Here is an 18,479-nt window from a genome sequence, read left to right as displayed (position 1 = left end):
AAACTTGGTTTTTTACTCCTCCCAAGTAAGCAAAACAGTTAAGTTTGCACCTGAACATAGTTCAAGTCTAAAGGTAGCGCAATACTGAGGGAAATATTATGGGAAATACTAAGAATAGTGATCAGAGCTTTACCCACCTTTACAACGAGTTTCCCTGGTGTTGCACTACCTTTAGATTTGAACTACAGTCAGGTGCAAACTTAACTGTTTTGCTTACTTGGGAGAAGGAGTAAAAAACCAAGTTTATAAAATTACTTGGTATCCTTAATATATATTATCCCCAAGGTAAAAAACTTTTTACATCTTTATCTCATCCAGAGTTTCTTTTTCAAAGTAAAAGCAATTTGTATAAGTAAAGTTGATAAGGCTCTGTATTACTAAACACCTTGGTATTTCAGATTCTAGCTACTCACTGAGGAGACCTCAAGAAAGGTTGAAACCGTTCTGGGTAGTGACCCCCCACACACACACACCCATAATGTATAACAGTATACATCTCCTAGTGAGATGTGTTTTACATTATGAGAAATACTAAGAATAGTGATCAGAGCTTTGCCCACCTTTACAACGAGTTGCCCTGGTGTTGAACTACCTTCAGGCGCAAACTTAACTGTTTTCCTTACTTGGGAGAAGGAGTAAAAAACCAAGTTTATAAAGTTACTTGGTATCCTTAATATATATATATATATATATATATATATATATATATATATATATATATATATATATATATATAAGATGAAACATGGCCAGTTGGGAGAGAACAAAGATATAGCTGATTTCAAGAAAGGAGGGTGGGAGGGATCAGTAGCATTAGCAAGACTTTTGGGTTTATGAATTTTAAGTAATCCGTATAGTGAGTGGGGAAGGGGAGACAAAGATTTATTTTTTGGTTAATTCAGGGAGATATAAGATAACATTTTTGAGTCGTACTTTTTTTTTCTTCTGAGAGTTAGTGAGATAATTTAAAATTTGTAAGTGGTGTGGTCTCTGAGCAACATATTCATTTTACAGTTATATTCCCTAGTACTTACATCATAGTGGCATTACCCATATTACTAGAACTGATGACTATATTTTTGTCTTTGCAATGAGTAAGTTGGTGTTAGGTGAAAAGCTTGCATAAGGATGTTAGCTATCCCAAGCCTGATGGCAACCTCTGGAAGTTGCAGATCCTTTATTGAATTCAGATGATGTCCAACATCAAAACTTGATGAATTAGTACTGCAAAGTTGTGTCCAAGACTGATAGTTGTTTTGTCAAATCTAAAAGTCAACAAAATAATATTAAAAATTTTTGTTACCAGAGCTTTTGTTACTAAGTTTTCCTCACAGTTGAACTTGCTTGTATGCATCACACACCTTCCTTTCCATAGGCTACAATACCAAAAAAAAAAAAAAAATTTAATATAATGCTTATTTCTCCTTTATCATGCATGTCTCTCAATATACAGATTACAGTATAATCTTATTATCATTTCCTATGTCTGGAGTACCTCAGAAAAAATAGTACTCTAAAGAGGTAATAGTTTTAGGCAGAAGATGGCAGGTGGTGGTCCCAGTATGGGACCACGATGCTGCTGAAGTCTCCAGTTCTATGTTTGGTCTCTAGAGAAGGGTTTCCAGACTATGTAAAAAAATAAAAAATATATACAAAATATCCTTAGCCCATCCACAGCACAAAATGTACTATAGGTTTGCAAATAACCTTTCATGGGTGGGAGTAACATTAAAAAATGAAGATGGTTGACCTCATCTGCTCTTCTAAAGAACAATATCCTCCCCTCAGAGTCAGAGGCATATACAAGGTTTCTACTCATATTATGGACAAACTGATAGATCAAGCAACATTTGTCTTGTAAACCACATAAGCAATATAATCTATTGCTACAATTATGATCAGTCAAGTCTAGAATCAAAAAACATACCCCACTGCAGCAAGTCAAACCTGAAAGATTTTTTTTTTGATCAGCAGCAAATTTAAAAAAGCCAAAGCTCAATAAATTTTGTGTGAAACTTTCTAAAATTGGGAAACAGTTCTTAGACCTCCTGTCCAACAGCCAAGGACCTGCTAGTGCCAGTAAATGGTACTCCTCTCTGTACTTGTAGTCTAATATCTTCCACTTATTTTTTTCTATGCAGAAAAACCTTTCATCGGTGGGAGCCACATAAAAACAAAGAAACAAAAAAAAATGATTTCAATGTGTTAGAGAGAGAGAAATATTAAAGTCATCAAACCACAATGAGTTTCAACTAGCACTTAGTCTAAATACTACACAAGTGTTTTTTTTCACATGTATAAGAAACAATTGTGAACCATGTGAAGAGGACAGATCAAGAGTGCAACAACAAGACAGTTGGCAGAAATTAGTCTTTCTTCAGAATACCAATATAATGACCATATGGTTAGAACTAATTGTGTGATTTTTGATGAATAACCTTGGTACAGGATAAACTTCTTTAAATTTTTTGACAAAACAGTGATGTTCATTATATGCTTTTTGCTCAAGTACCTGGTGGCCAAAAAATAAAAATAAAAAATAAAAATAAAAAGATAAAAAAAAAACTATTTCACCTAAAATGCTCAGTTAGTTTCATGTTCCAGGTACACTTCATCAGGAGCTTGCTTATTTTACATAGGAGTAGAGATGCTAGACACATAACATAGTAAGCAAGAAAATAATACAACAGATGAAAATTAAAATAATGAACACATGGAAGTGAGTATACTACTGGCATTATCATATTCTGTGATGCAATGCAACCAGCTACAGTCTATAAATGTGCAATTTTTGATGAATAGCCCTGGTACAGGATAAACTTCTTTAAATTTTTTGACAAAACAGTGATGTTCAATATATGCTTTTTGCTCAAGTACCTGGTGGCCATCGCTGGCTGTGTGAAAAGCTAAATTATTATTATTTTTTTTTTTTTTTGACATTTTTAAAATGTTCTAACATGTGGATTTTCTCAAAACAGCAGGAATTACCTTCCTTGAAATTATCTTTTTTTCTTCAAAGACTTCTTGGAGATTCAGTGTATAGAAAACTCACCAGAACTAGTACATTCTTCCACGCTTCTTCTTCTCACCACCATCCCTTGTAGAAGGTAAGAATAATGAAAACACTAAGGAACTGAGTGTACATCTCTAGCAACATGAGAGAAATAGAACTTAGTCACCTCAGTCATACTCTTCCCTTAAAGCATATGAGTTCAAGATAATCAACAATTTTGCATTTCTTCCCCACAAGACATCAAAGGTCTTTTATGGACAAAATTTCTCAGTCTCTTTGAAGGTATAAGGTATGACATAAGTGGCTTTTTACTCCACTATACAAGATCCCCAGATTCTTACAGCCTCTGCAGTCTCATGTGTGCAATCTACAAGATTTTTGGTTCATGCAGAATTTGCTATGTTGGTTAAATGGGATGTTCTGGGGAAATCTGCATATGATAACATTTTAAAAATGTTGAAAAGGAAAGGAAAAAGAAAACAAATTCAGTTTAGCTTTTCACATAACCAATGAAGGCCATGTGGTACTTTGGCAAAACACAGAAATGCCATCTGTTCAACATTTCTTATCAGAAAATTTAAAGCAGCTACTGAAATGGCACGTGCTCTCACTCAGTGTGGTACAAACCAAGGTATTATTCTGCACCAACTTTGTTCTTCATTCATCAAAAATCTCATATTTACAGACCTAGGCTATGATACATATCACATTGCAGAATGCAACAATACCAGTCAGTATACAACATGCTTTTACTATTTATTTTAATTTTCATTTGAAAATTAAAATCCAACAGCATAGAATAGTTAATCTTTATTCCTGTTCTATGTATGTTGTATGTGTTTTTTTCTGGCCAGTTTTTTGTTTTGAGGGCTGAAATACCAGAGTTTCATAGGAAAACCCATAGCATCCTAGAAATCCTTGAACATGTTACATATGGTTAGCACATAAAATCCATCTAAAGAATGAAAATGTTTGGTTAAAACCCTCTGGCTAACTCGCCATTTGACTGAAACACCTGATAAAAGTTCCTCACATCATAGACAGGATTCAAACCCAAGTCTTCCCAACACAAAGAGTTATCTAAACAAGTTGAGTTACATCGGATCATTTTTAGGTTTAAGGTTTTTTATATTACTTCTTGGCACATGATCATTATCTCAGCAATTTGAAGACTGTATTTACTACCATAGAAATTAATCTTAGCTACTAGTGTTTCATGATAAATTACTGTTATTCAGTTAAAGTTATGCGAAGGCAAAGGGAAGTCTTGATAAATGGTGCTAGAAATGCCCACCCAAAATTCACACTTAGCAATAGGCATTTTTTTTCAGCAGAGCCACTGGTGTTTGCCAGTGACCAATCCAAGTATTTTTAGATTCTATATATTGCAAGAAAACAAATATTTGATGATTTTGGTCCCTATAGACCTGTTATGTGATAGGTTTTGCAGCCTCATGTGTAGGGTGGATATGCAGTGTGTGTGTGTGTGTGTGTGTATATACCCACTTTTTTTTTTTACTCTAAATATACAAACATCATTCATTAAATTTCAAAAACATTATAATGGGTGACAAATTAATGAAAGTCAATCTAACCTATGGTAACATCAGAAGAACTGTGAGCTTCTAGGAACTTATTGACATGTTGCCAAACTTTAGGCATCCATTCTACAATCTTGTTTAGTTCAGAACTGTGAATTTTATTCTGTGGCTCTTCACTTGCAAGTTTACGCTGCAGATAGCGTCCCAGAAATCCTTTAACAGGTTCCATATGGTTAGCACATAAAATCCATCTAAAGAATGAAAATGTTTAGTTTAATTATATCTTAAAGCAAAAATATAATCTACATTATTAAATTTAAAATTTACAGTTTCAGTGCATACCCCAAATATTTCCAACAAAAAAGAAAGGGGGAAAACAGCAGCTAGTTTCTTTAAAACTAGCTAAATCTCTGTTATAAAAGAACAGAAACCAACAAATAAAATCATTCTCCATTATTACAACTTGGGCTACTGTGAACAAATCTGTTCATCCAGTTTTCAAAAGGGTCCAGAGGTGACTGAGTAAAGTGATTTCTAGTCTCTGGAATACAGAGTATGAAGAAAGGTTGAGAAGATATAATGTTCATAGTCTAGTGGACAGAAGTGCAGGGGGAAGTATCATAGAGAAATACGTTGATAAGGAGTGATTACCAGATTAACAATGAAGAGATTTTCATATAATGGAATTCTAGAACATAGAACTTCTCTGTATCACATCAGTTTTACAGAATCTCTAAAGTAACATGTTTTTTTATCATATTCTCTTTCCTGCCAATCAATCAAATTTTGAAACTCCCATGACATATATCTTCAGATATATGTTATAAGGGGTATTCCATGGATTTAATACAATCTTAGTCACTAGCCATAGGATCTTCTCCATCACTTCCTAATTTCTAAAATGCCCAGACAAGGAAGTCTCGCACTAATCCAGGTATGGCTGTATTAAATCTTTATACAGAGAGATAATCTCTAATTGGGAGATAGCTCAAAGGATCACTTGAATGTTGAAGAACACATGAATCCTTTAAGCTTTTCTGCCTGTTGAACTGCTTCAATTCCCTGGAGTCCAGTTTTGTCAACAAATTACACAGCTTTACATCTTTTTATCTCAAATTGCATACCTTTATATTTTTCCACACTGTACTGGAAAACTTATTACCTAATTGCTCTCCAATTTATGTAATATATACAGTTAAATACTGGTGTTTACCAATGAACAATCAAAGTATGTTAGATTACATATTACAAAAATTCAAATATTTGATGGTATTGGCCTATGTAGCAGAGTCCAGCAGTGTACTACTGCTATACACCTGTTCTTTAATTTTTAATTCAGCTCTTAAATGACTTTTCTAATACCTTCTGTGATATGACTGGTTTATAATTTGCTGTCTTTGTCTTGCTGCTTCCTTTATGTAATCCTTTAATTGTCAGAACCCCAGACAATACAGTCAGTCACTGCCAATTCTCTTCCACTTTCAAATGGGCCATCCATTCCCATCATTGTATCTGCATTGAGATTTCCTAATTGCCTCCAGTTCATTTAACACTGTTCTCATATCAGTCCTTGTCATATCCATCACTGCATAATATCTCCCTCCACCTTAATTCTTTTTACTAGCCATATAGTGATTTCCTTTGGCCTGTTCAGCTAATATTCTCCCTTCCTACCCTTAGATATTCTTCTCTTTCTAGTAGCCAAAAAAGTGAAATAACTTAGGAGTAGTAGTGAGATCTCCATGGAGTTAGCAACTCATTGTGAGAGGTCCTCCATCAAACACAGCTCATCACACCATGATTTAAATGCATTCACTGTCTCCACAACTCCATGCAAAAAGCCTACTCCTCACTCCCCTTCTAAGAATGGCATCTTGTTCTTCTTGCCTCCACCCATTCTATGAAAATTCTGATCTACGTTAATCCAGTAATAACCCCCCACCAACTTATATGTCTTGATCATGTCCCTCCCTGTCCTTCTATCCACTAGATTCTACTATTTGTATTTCCTCAATCTGCTTTCATACTGTACATTCCAGAGAGAGAGAGCAGAAACCACCTTAGTCTCTGAACTCATTCAAACATCTCTTCATCCTTTTGAAAACCTGGTGACTAAACCTGCACACAGTAATCCATATGCAGTCTGATCAAAGCCTTATACAAATAATCATAACATCCTTACTCTTACATGTTAGTGTTCTCTGCATCATTAACATAATGCACTGTCTGGTAATTAGTTTATGGAATTAACAATGCATATAAAGTATATTAATTAAAGGTAACTTTAATGAATAACTTCTATATTTCGGCAACGTCACATTGCCATCTTCAGGAACATAAAGATATGGTACGTGCACACAGGCACTAACACAAAGCAAATGAGGAAGAAAGCAAGAAACTAATATTGTTCCTAAAGTCCTAATGGTGCCCTCTTGCGGGCTAATTTGGTAGTCTTGGCAGTTGGGCTGAAGTTCTCATAATGAAAGTCTCCCAAATTTGGGGCAGTTTCATGCACCCAAATTTGTTGAGGTTAGGAACGTTTTTTAGAGCTGCTGAAGATTCTTTGAATAATCTTTCGTATTTAAACTTGCTGCGATGGATTATTTTTGTTTTCTTCCAACGAATTTTATGGTGGGTATCTAAGGCATGGTCTGCCAGCCCAGAGCGGCTGTACTGGTGAAACCGGATGTAGTCTTGGTGTTCTGAAATCCTGATATTTGTTGTTCTGCCTGTTTGGCCAAAGTAGGACAATTTGCAGCTGCAAGGGACCTGGTATACACCAGGTAGGTCTAGGGGAAGTGGTTGGTCTTTGGTAGAGCGGATAAGGGATGCCAACTTTTTATATGGTCTGTAACAGGAAGTAAGGTCATATTTTTTGAGGATATTGGTTATTTTTTCAGAGGTGCCCTGGATGTAGGGGATGGTGATAGACTTGGTGTAATCTTTATTGTGGAGGGGAGGGGGGTTACTGGTTTTAGTATTTTTTGGATTTTTTGGGGTTATAGCCATTGGCTAAGAAAGTGTTGAGGATGTGAGTGAGAACACCGACTTCAGTAGTTAGGGCCTTGTCATCTGAGCAGATTAATTTTGCCCTGTTATATAGTGTTTTTATAACCCCATATTGTTGTGGGGGGGGGGAACTGCTGGTGAATGTATCTGCCAGTATGGGTGGGTTTTCTGTGAACAGAGAAAACCAAAGATCCATCAAGCTGGCGGGTGATTAAAGTGTCTAGGAAGGGGAGGGTGTTGTTCTCCTCTTTTTCTAAGGTGAACTGGACTCTGGGATGTTAGTTGTTTAAGTGTGTTAGGAAGGAATGGAGTGTGTCTGAGCCATGTGGCCAAATAGCAAACACATCATCCACATAACGAAGCCAAATAGTGGGTTTTTGTGGGGCAGAGTTGAAGGCTTTCTCTTCAAATGTCTCCATAAAGAAATTGGCCAAGGGTGGGGAAAGCCGTGAACCCATGGCTGTCCCCTCTATCTGTTTGTAGAACTTTCCTTGCCAAACGAAATAGCCTGAGTTCATTGTGAACTGAAATAGGGCTGAGATATCAGGAGGAAACTTGGCTTGGATGAGCTCTAGGGTTTCTTTGAGTGAGACATTAGTGAATAGGGAGGAGACGTCAAAACTGACCATTATGTCAGTGTGTTGGAGTGCGAGGTTTTCTATACTGGCTTTAAAGTGGGCTGAGTTTTTTATGTGTGATGGTGTGTTGCCAGTGTAGTGTGTGAGCGTTTTGGCTAAATGTTTGGCTAATTTATATGTGGGGGAATCAATGCCATCCAAATGGGACGCAATGGCACATTTTGTTTATGTATTTTTGGGAGTCCATATAATCAGGGGGGTCTAGAGTTGTAAGGTTTTAGTTTGTTGGTGACTTCCACAGGCCAAGAAGTGACCTTCTTAAGGAGTCTGTGGAGAGTTCTAATCTGAGAGCTGGTCAGATTATATTCAATGGGGAGGTAAGTCGTACGGTCTAGTACTAAAGCAGTTAGCTTACCTTTGTAGTCTTTTTGATTGAGCACCACAGTGGCGTTTCCCTTATCCGCCTTGGTGATTACTATTTTTTTGTTGTTTTTCAATTCTTGTAGGGCTGCATATTCGTTTTTGGATAAGTTGGTTTTTGGAGGTTTGGCTTTAGTGAGAACACCGACTACATCCAGTCTAACGTTGTTGGCAATATGGTTAGGTAGGTTGGGAATCCCACGTTCTATCTGGATCATGATTTCTTCGGCAGGTATTCTTTTTGGAGCTAGGGCGAAATTGTGACAACGTGAAAGTGCAGTGAATGCTTCAGGCTTTAAAACTGCTGACGAGAGGTTGACTACAGTGTTGAGTGGTGGCTGTGGTAAGGAGGTAGAATTGTTTGTCAGGTTTTCATATTTTTTCAAGTGCCGACTTCGTATTTTTTCGAATTCTTTTTTTGCCGATGCGCATGAGACGTCGTAAAGTATCGACCATAGATCACGGCCGAGTGTATCCGAAAGCTCTTCCTCTAGCTCCCGTAAGGTTTTGTTTTCGTCGGCAAGGAGAACGCACGTCATGGTAATTTGTTCTCTTAACAGGGCGAAGCTAGTGCGATTATAAATGCGCAGAGCTTTCTCGGAAGTAAAACGGTGCTTCAATTTAACACAATTAGGGATCACTTTGTTATCACAGCAGCGTTTTAGGAACGTCAGAAGATTTATTTGCCTCGATATTTTCAACCTCAATTTGCCGTATTGACGGGCCTTTCATGCGATAGCATCTCCGTGGATGATCACGATTCTAGTAGCAAGGCTTATACGTTGGTCAGACATAACTGGTAATTAGTTTACGGAATTAACAACGCATATAAAGTATATTAATTAAAGTTTTAATTAATATTTTAATTAATTAGAGTTAAACTTTTAATTAATTAAAATTTCACCAGTACAGCCACTCTGGGCTGGCAGACCATGCCTTAGATACGCACCATAAAATTCGTTGGAAGAAAACAAAAATAATTCATCGCAGCAAGTTTAAATACGAAAGATTATTCGAAGAATCTTCAGCAGCTCTAAAAAACGTTCCTAACCTCAACAAATTTGGGTGTATGAAACTACCCCAAATTTGGGAGACTTACATTATGAGAACTTCAGCCCAACTGCCAAGACTACCAAATTAGCCCGCAAGAGGGCACCATTAGGACTTTAGGAACAATATTAGTTTCTTGCTTTCTTCCTCATTTGCTTTGTGTTAGTGCCTGCGTGCACATACCATATCTTTATGTTCCTAAAGATGGCAATGTGACATTGCCGAAATATAGAAGTTATTCATTAAAGTTACCTTTATTTAATATACTTTATATGCGTTGTTAATTCCGTAAACTAATTACCAGTTATGTCTGACCAACGTATAAGCCTTGCTACTAGAATAATGCACTGTGTTGTCCTAATAATTTTAGCGAAATTTCCCTGAAATTTCAATTTCCCATTCTTATCCACCAACATCCCCAAATCCCTTATCCCCTTCCAAAATATCCCCACCAATCTTATCTGCATCCAATCTGTGCTTTCCAAACTTTAAAACCTCACTTTGTTATGTTGAACTGGTAGCCCCATTCATTTCCCCACTCAAATCCCCTTGCAAGATTAAAACATCCATTGCTAAAACATCCTCACAATTCTTTCCAACTTTGTATATCACCATTCAAGCAGTTCTCAATATCATTTACATACAAATTAATCAGCAATGGACTCAAAGAGCCCTGAGTTACACCACTGGTGACCTCCCCCCCCCACCATACATTGCTCATACCTATTAGACAGTCAATCTAATGCACTGCACCATCTGCTATCCAACCTTATCTGTTCCAGTTTAATTACCAGCTTGTCATGTGGCAATCTAGCAAAATCTAAGTATACCACCAAGTATGTCTCCTCCCCTTTATCCAATGCACCTGTAACCTAGTTATAGTAAGTAAGTAGACTGCAAAAACACAATCTTCCTTTAGCAAACCCATGCTGTTCATCAACCCAATTCTGAATCCTGGTTCTCACTAGCCTCTCTAGCATCTTTACCACAATCACCACAGATTGGTCTGTAATTCAAATTCTGTTCCTTTCGAACTTAAGCAAGTCTAAGACTAAAGTTAAAGAGGTAAGTTAAAGCTGTTAACTCCCTGGAACATTCCCTCAATATATGCAATGATACAAGGATAACCAGTGGTATGCTGCACGGTTCTGTTCTTGGACCCATGCTGTTTAACTTGTTTGTAAATGATATATATCATGAGGACTGAATGGGGATCTTCAGTTGTTTGCTGGTGCAAAGTTGGGGAGAATTATAAGTATCACTACTGATGTTAATTCCTTTCAAGAAGATTTGAATAGACTTTTGACTTGGAGAAAGGAGTGGAGTTGTAATTTTAATATTAATAAGTGCAAATTGTTGAATTTTAGAGCTCAGAATATAAGGTTGTGTACTATACTGATGGTGCTGTACTGAAGGAAGTGGATGAGATTTGAGAGTGATGGTTGACAGTAGACTGAAGTTTAGAGGGCCTATTGCAAAGTGTTGCAAAGACTACACATCGTAGTGCTGCTATAATAAGAAGTACTCTAACAGCTAGGGATAAGGAGGTGGTTGTCGCACTGTGATACCACACTCTGACTATTGTGCTCAGATTTGGTCATCTAGTTTTCACTGTAATGTGGAAACATTGAAGAGAGTCCAGACAAGCAAGGCTATGACAATATCAGGATTCTGACTGCTGTCTATGGAGAGTGGTTGAAGAAATGTGGATGGCAGAGTTTGGTGAATAGGAAGAAAAGAGGTGATATGATAGATGTTTAAGTTAGTGAGAGGATTTTATTGGATTAATCCAGAAGGGATTATAAAAAGAGTAGAAGGAGGGGGGGGAGGGGAACTAGAGGCCATATAACCCTATTACATCTCAAAAGTGTTCTATGCAGTTGAGATCTGGAGAGCATGCTGGCCACTCAATTTGATTAATATCCTCAGTCTCCGGAAGTAACGCAACTGCTCACGTATGATGTTGTGTGGTATTGTCATCCATAAAAATGAATTCTTTGCCTGCAGCACCATGGAACAATTGAGCATGATGTTGAAGAACTTCGTTGCAATATCATTCACCAGTCATAGCCCTTTATTCCAGCACTTGTAGCTTGGTGCCATTAAGCATAATGCCTCCTCACACCATGACCCCAGCACTGCCGTATCTCTCCCTAGCTGACTTGCAAAGTGATCTGTTATAACCAAAAATCTGTCTTCATGCTCTGTGGTAGAACAAGGGAAACCTCTTAGCAAATGTCTGGAACACATTCCATTGGTTTGAAATGCTGCCCGGAGCCTGGATACAATGCTATGCAAGATTCCAAACTCTCTGGCAATATCAGTAATTCTGCGCCATTCGTCAAGCTTTCCAATAATTCTTCCCCCTATGTGAAATCATCAAGATGACGTCTTTGAGACATCCAAGTTTGCAACTTTATTCCTTCATAAAAAGAGTTTGCTTCAAACACAATTCACTTAGCCTAGTCTTTTGCCTTTTATCCTGTTGAGTACTACCATGTGACCCCTTTTCACATGATTCAAAAATTTAAATAAGTACATATTTTCTACTTAAAGACTTATAGCTTAGCAACTATGTATTGAGAGACTGGTGCACTGAGAAACTGTCTGAATATCAACCAGGTTTCGTGACTTCTAGTAAGAAGGATGGTGAGTGTCACACTGCACCATAAAAAATCTCAGCTCCCATATGTAAACAGAAATAGTAATCACTATCTTGTCATTAAGAAATGTAGAATAAAGAAGAGCATATGGAATATTGGGCTACTTACAACTTCAATTATGAAGGATGAACTTAATCATTGTGTTTTTAAGATAAATTAGAGAAGAGAAAGATTTGAATGGTCACATACAGGAAATAATTAAAAGGTCAGCAGATAGTATGTATTAGAATATACAAGATTAAAAATGAGAGTTGAACAGAAACAAAGCAGAGAATTCAGTGTAGGAAGCACACATTAACCATTGCTCACCTAATACTTATCATATCTCTCCTTGAATTGATTTACCAACAAAGCACTCACAATTACATTGACAATCCATTCCACCTATTCACTACCCTCCAAGCACAATATTTAGTCCTAACTCCCTTGCTAGCTGCATTCTTACATAGTTTGCAGGGTGAATCCCTTATTCTCTCCCTTCTTCCCATTTATTAAACAGTCTTTGGTGTCAATCTTATGAAACTCCTTTAATAACATGATACAAACATGCCCATTTTGACTAGTCTTTGAAGCCTGCATACCACTTCATGTTCAATAATTTAAATTTTGATTTGATGTTTATTCCATTCTATAAATCTTCAAGATATTCCTTCCATCTCTGTTATCTCTTTATACCAGTAATTATACAAGGTCATGCACTTTGGGATGAAGAAATCACAAGCTGTGTACTATATTAACGGAAATGAACTGCAGGAAACAGATAAGCCCAGGGATTTGGAAATAATTGTGGACAGGGAATTGAAGTTCAGAGGTCAAAATGGCTTATCAGGTTATGTAGTATACTGGCAAGAAGGGATAGAGAGGTTATTATTCCCCTTTATATAGAGCTTTAATAAGGCTATATCAGGACTAAATGCAGATCTGGTAACGTGGATTCTGAGGAGATTAGGAAATAAGGTGGAGAGGATTCACAGACATGTTATCGAGATTGTGGCAGGTCTACAATCTATCCTCATAGAGAGCACCATATACCACAATCTTGATTACATAATATTGAATCCTCTCCACCACTTATTTCCTAATGCCTTTGGAATCCAGGTGACCAGATTTGCATGGTAGTTCCAACGTAGCTTTATTGAAGTTATATATCTATCCTCATAGAGAGCACCATATACCACAATCTTGATCACATAATATTGGATCTTCTCCACCACTTATTTCCTAATGCCTTTGGAATCCAGGTGACCAGATTTGCATGTAGTAGTTCCGACGTAGCTTTATTGAAGTTATATATACATACATAGTTTATTCACAATAATACAATGTGAAAAGGGAAAAGAGATTTATATTAAATATTGCAAATTATGGTCTTTCAAGTCGCTCTATCTTGAGACTAACTGGTAAATGTCAGATGGGGTTTTACAGTTCATCCCACTGATGGTTTCACATATGTATTGCCAAAATTGTTTGCATAGTCTTCCTCTACTGCGTTTGCCATCTTCTGGTTTGTAGAGGATGAGGGATTCCAAAACGGGCGAGACTTCAGGATGTCTAAGTTGATGCCCAAGCCATCTAAGTTGTAGTTTTTTGATTATATTGACAAGTGGTTCTTGCTTAGCCAGATTTAGCACAGTAGAGTTAGTGATGCGGTCCATCCAGGTGTATCCAAGAATCAGTCCGAGACATGTATTCCACAGAAGTTAATTAGATCTGTAGTTTTTTTGGTGCTTATTGTCCAGGTTTGAGAACCATATAAGAAGATGGATCTACTGGTTGTATGGTATAGTCTTAATTGGTATTTACTGATGATTTCCAGATGGGGTGGAGTTTGTTATGGAAGACTAGAGCCAGCTGTTTACGTTTTCTGATATCATTTTCTGTATGGCTGATGTATGATCCAAGGTATTGAAAGTCCTTTACTCTTTCTAAGGGTTTATTGTTGATATGAAGTATAAAGTTTTCACAACCTATTGAGAATACTTTGGACTTTTGAATGTTGATTTGCATATATAAAGAGTTATATACAAGTTATATATAAAGAGAATTAATAACCTCCTTATCTTTTCCTGTCAGTATGTGTTCTTCAATAACTATAACTACATAATCAGAAGTAATGTTTTGACAATTTTTGTAATATGTCCTCTAAACTTCAACTTCCTGTCCAGAATCACTGGACTTATCAGTTTCCTGCAGTTAAATTCCATTATTATTGTTATTATCCCAAGCCCCCCCCATGAAGTCACAGACTTGTCTAGAAGGTCCATTTTGCATTTTGTCATACACACAGCTCATCATGCCTTAAACACATTCAAATTCTCTGCAAACACCATACTCTCAGGCAATGCATTCCAATACAACTCAACATGCAAAAACCTATCTCTCACTCAACTGCTCACACCATCCTTATATAACTTGCAGGATGACCTTTTTGTTCTCCTCTCATCTCTTACCATTTTATTAAAAATAGCTTCAACATTATTCCTATAACAACCCCTTATTAACTTGTATGTCTGTATTATATCACTCCTCTTCCTCTTATCCACCAGACTCTCCGAATTGCATTATCTCAACCTTTCTTCATGTTCAACATTCCAGAGATCAGAAATTATTTTGGTCAATCACCTCTGGACCCTTTCCAGCATCTCTTCATCCTTTTGAAAATCAGGTGATCAAATCTGTGCACAGTAGGCCATATGTGGCCTAATCAGAACCTTATACAATAGAACCAGAATCTCCTTACTTCTACAAGTCAGTGTCCTAGACATCATTCCCAGAATTCATTGTTGTCCTCGCAATTTTGGCAATATGTCCTCTAAATTTCAGATCCTTATCCACCATCACCACAAGATCTTTCATTTTCTCCAGCAATATAGCCCTATCAAGAGTAAATTCTACATCTCATCTTTGCTTTTCAAATTTTAAAACCTTAAAATTTTAATACCAGTTCAATGTTGCAGAATGCAACATTGAACTGGTATCTCCACTCTCGCACCCATTCACTCAATGTATTCAAGTCTTCTTGTAGGCCACAACATCTGCTCTACTTCTCATAGTTTGTCCCAACTTTTGCATCATCAGCAAACAACTGAATATCCCATCAAATCTCTCCCAATATCCTTAACAATAGGTTTAGCAATGGCCCTAAAACAGACCCCTGAGGCACACCACTAGTGACTTTGCTCTTCTGGGTTATTGCTACCCCATACACAACTTGATACTTAGTAGATTGCCAATCTCCAATCCAGTGCACTAGTATAATATCCAACCCCATCTGCTCTAGTTCAACTATCAACAGCCTTTGCAAAGTGTAAGTATACTACTGTGTATCTATCTCCCTTGTCCAATGAATCTGTCAATTCACTGTAATATTACCTTATTACAATGATAATCTACTTACTTATTACCTTATTGTAATAAGTAAGTAGATTACTAAAACATAATCTCCCTTTAGCAAATCCATGATGTCCATCAAAGATAATACCACTGTTGTCAACCCAATTCTAGATTCTGATTCTCACCAGTCTTTCCAACATACTTAAACAACATGTGGCACACAGTTTGGTCTATAATTTGATGCTTGACTTCTGTCATCTCCTTTATTAAGCAATACAATCTTGCCTTCCTTCCTTCCACTCCTTTGCAACCTGACCAAATATAAGAATGAAAATAGAAATGAAATCTTATTTCTAGTTTACTACAGAGAATGTAGCGGTATGAAGCCAAAATTGTGTGCCTTAGAAAATATAAGATTCAGAATTGTGTACTTCAGTATGAATTGGTTAAAAAAATGATATGGGGTGCTTAAGGGTCAAAGCTGTATAACTGAGAGGAGACCTCCACACAGCCTTTAAAGGAATGTTGAACCGACCAGGGCTTCTGACCTAATGCCCAATCCTCACCTTGTGGTGCACCCTGTTAGGTATCTACCTGGATACTGAACGAATGAGGATGGGCTGGCAATTTGAGATTTAGCCAACCAAATTGTATTCTTATTGGCTTAAACCAATATACAAAATGATGGTACAACATGACAAAATTTCATGCCATCTGGGGCATCGCCCGGTTAAACAAGGTCCCCGTTGTTTTCACCAGGAAACCAGGGCGAACAGCGAAAACTCGGCTACTGGAACAAATCTGAAAGCACACCCCCAACTCAACATTACCAGAGTTAAAGATCGGTACTATCAACATAAGAACCCTGAATGGCAAAGAAATGGAGCTAGCTGAGGAATTAGATAAGTACCAGATCGACATAATAGGGGATGACTGAAACAAAAAAGACAAAAACTGGTGAGATATTTCTGAGCAATAAATACAAAATGTTATATTCAGGCAATGACAATCAAGGAAAAGAAGGGGTAGCCATAGTATTCAACACTAAATACGAGGCTGATCTTCTTGAATGGCAAACAGTCTCAAGTAGAGGGATGTGGGCAAATATTGAAATGGGGAACTGGACAATGAGACTTATTTGTGCCTATGGTTCCACAAAAGGCTCTACTAAGGTAGAAATGAGGAATTTTTTGAGGCTCTAGAGAAAGCTACTCACACAATGAAAAAGGAAAAGTTGGTTCTTGTCAGGGATCTAAATAGCAGAGTAGGAAATGACGGTCAGACATACAAAAATGTTTTGGGAAAATTTGGAGAAAAGAACAAAGCTAATAATAATGGCAAATACCTGTTGGATTTCTTCTCAGGACATGGACTGGTTATTACTAACACCATGTTCCAACATAAAAATGTACACAAATTCAAATGGAGAGAAGAAGCAAGGAATAAGAAACGTCTCAATGACTATGTTATTGTTGATAATGATGTTTTCTCCCTGGTGCAGGACACCAGAGTGTACAGAGGATTTGAAATTGGAAGTGATCACTATTTAGTCTTGAGCAGGATAAAATTGAATTTCGTACTGAAAAGAATAACATGTAAGAAAATTTTAAAGCGAATAAAAGTTGAGCAGCTCTCGGATGTGAACTGTAGACTAAAATACACAAAGATTATTGAAGAAAAAATGAAAGAGTTTGAGAACATGAACCAAACCTTGGAGATTCAGTGGCAAACCTTGAAGAAAACCCTGACTGATTCAGCTAGAGAGGCATGTGGTGAGGTTGTCTGCAAAGATAGAAAAATCAGAACTCCATGGTGGACACTGGAAGTTAAAGAGGCAGTGAAGGAAAAGAAGAAAGCATATCAAAAGTTCCTGGCAAATAAGTCAGCTTGTGCTCTTAGAGAATACAGAGACAAATGTAAGAAAGCTAAACGCTGTGTAAAACTAGCTAAACAAAAGTCATGGGAGGACTTTGGCAAGAACATAGAAAATAAATATCAAGAAGGGGATAAGATATTCTGGAGGTTGTTGAAGAAGCTTAGAAATGGAGGAAAGAGAGATGATAAAGGTGACATGAAAATGGGAGAAAAAGATATCCTTGAAGTATGGAGTAATTACTTCGAAAAATTGCTAAATGAAACAAGCAGTGATAGCACAGTGGTAAAAAAAAAAAAATACTCAACAGACATAGTGAGGAATACATATCCATACTTGAAGTAGAAAAAGCCATCATAGGCTTGAAATGTGGAACGGAAGCAGGAGTAGATTATATTCGACCAGAAATGCTGAAGTATGGTGGTATAAAAGTCTTACAGTGGCTGCACTGCATAGTTCAGAAGGCCTGGACAGAGGGACAACTTCCCAATGATTGGAGTAGAGCTCTCATAGTACCCATATATAAAAAGGGAAATAAAACTGAATGTGAGAATTACAGAGGTATTTTACTAGTGAGTGTTCCGGGCAAGATTTATGTAAGTATACATGAGAAACGGTTGAGAAGAATTGTGGAAGAAAAGCTTGGTGAAGAACAAGCTGGATTCAGGCCAAATAGAGGTCAGGATCAGATCTTCACTTTTCGACAAATAATTGAGAAAGCATGGGAATATAACAAAGATCTATATTTAAGTTTTGTCGATCTGGAAAAGGTATACGACAAGGTGCCAAGAGAGAAGCTATTCAATACGCTACAGTTATATGGTGTCAATGGGGCATTATATCAAGCAATACTTAGTCTTTGAGTTGCAAGTCAGCAGTTAGAATTGAAGGAAGTAGAGGAAGATGGTTTAATGTTAAATCTGGTGTGAGACAAGGATGTATATTATAGACAAGGATGAATAAGAGAGATATATCCCCTCTCTTATTCATTATCTATAT

The 18,479-nt window shown here is 37.0% G+C and overlaps 1 protein-coding gene across 1 annotated transcript in view; it reads right to left on the bottom strand.

Annotated features, from left to right (window-relative positions):
- Positions 1 to 18,479, bottom strand: part of LOC150104065 (uncharacterized) — a 387,411-nt gene that overhangs the window by 36,761 nt on the left and 332,171 nt on the right. The window contains 1 exon segment of the mRNA XM_090396391.1: positions 4,609 to 4,805. Within this exon segment, the coding sequence (XP_090252517.1) occupies positions 4,609 to 4,805 (197 nt within the window).

Source organism: Typopeltis vanoorti, chromosome 8, assembly GCF_054136105.1.
Source record: "Typopeltis vanoorti isolate ZY-2024b chromosome 8, IOZ_Tvanoo_1.0, whole genome shotgun sequence".
Lineage (NCBI taxonomy): Eukaryota > Metazoa > Arthropoda > Arachnida > Uropygi > Thelyphonidae > Typopeltis > Typopeltis vanoorti.
Note: the sequence above shows the minus strand (reverse complement) of the source record. Positions and strands in the feature narration are given on the sequence as shown.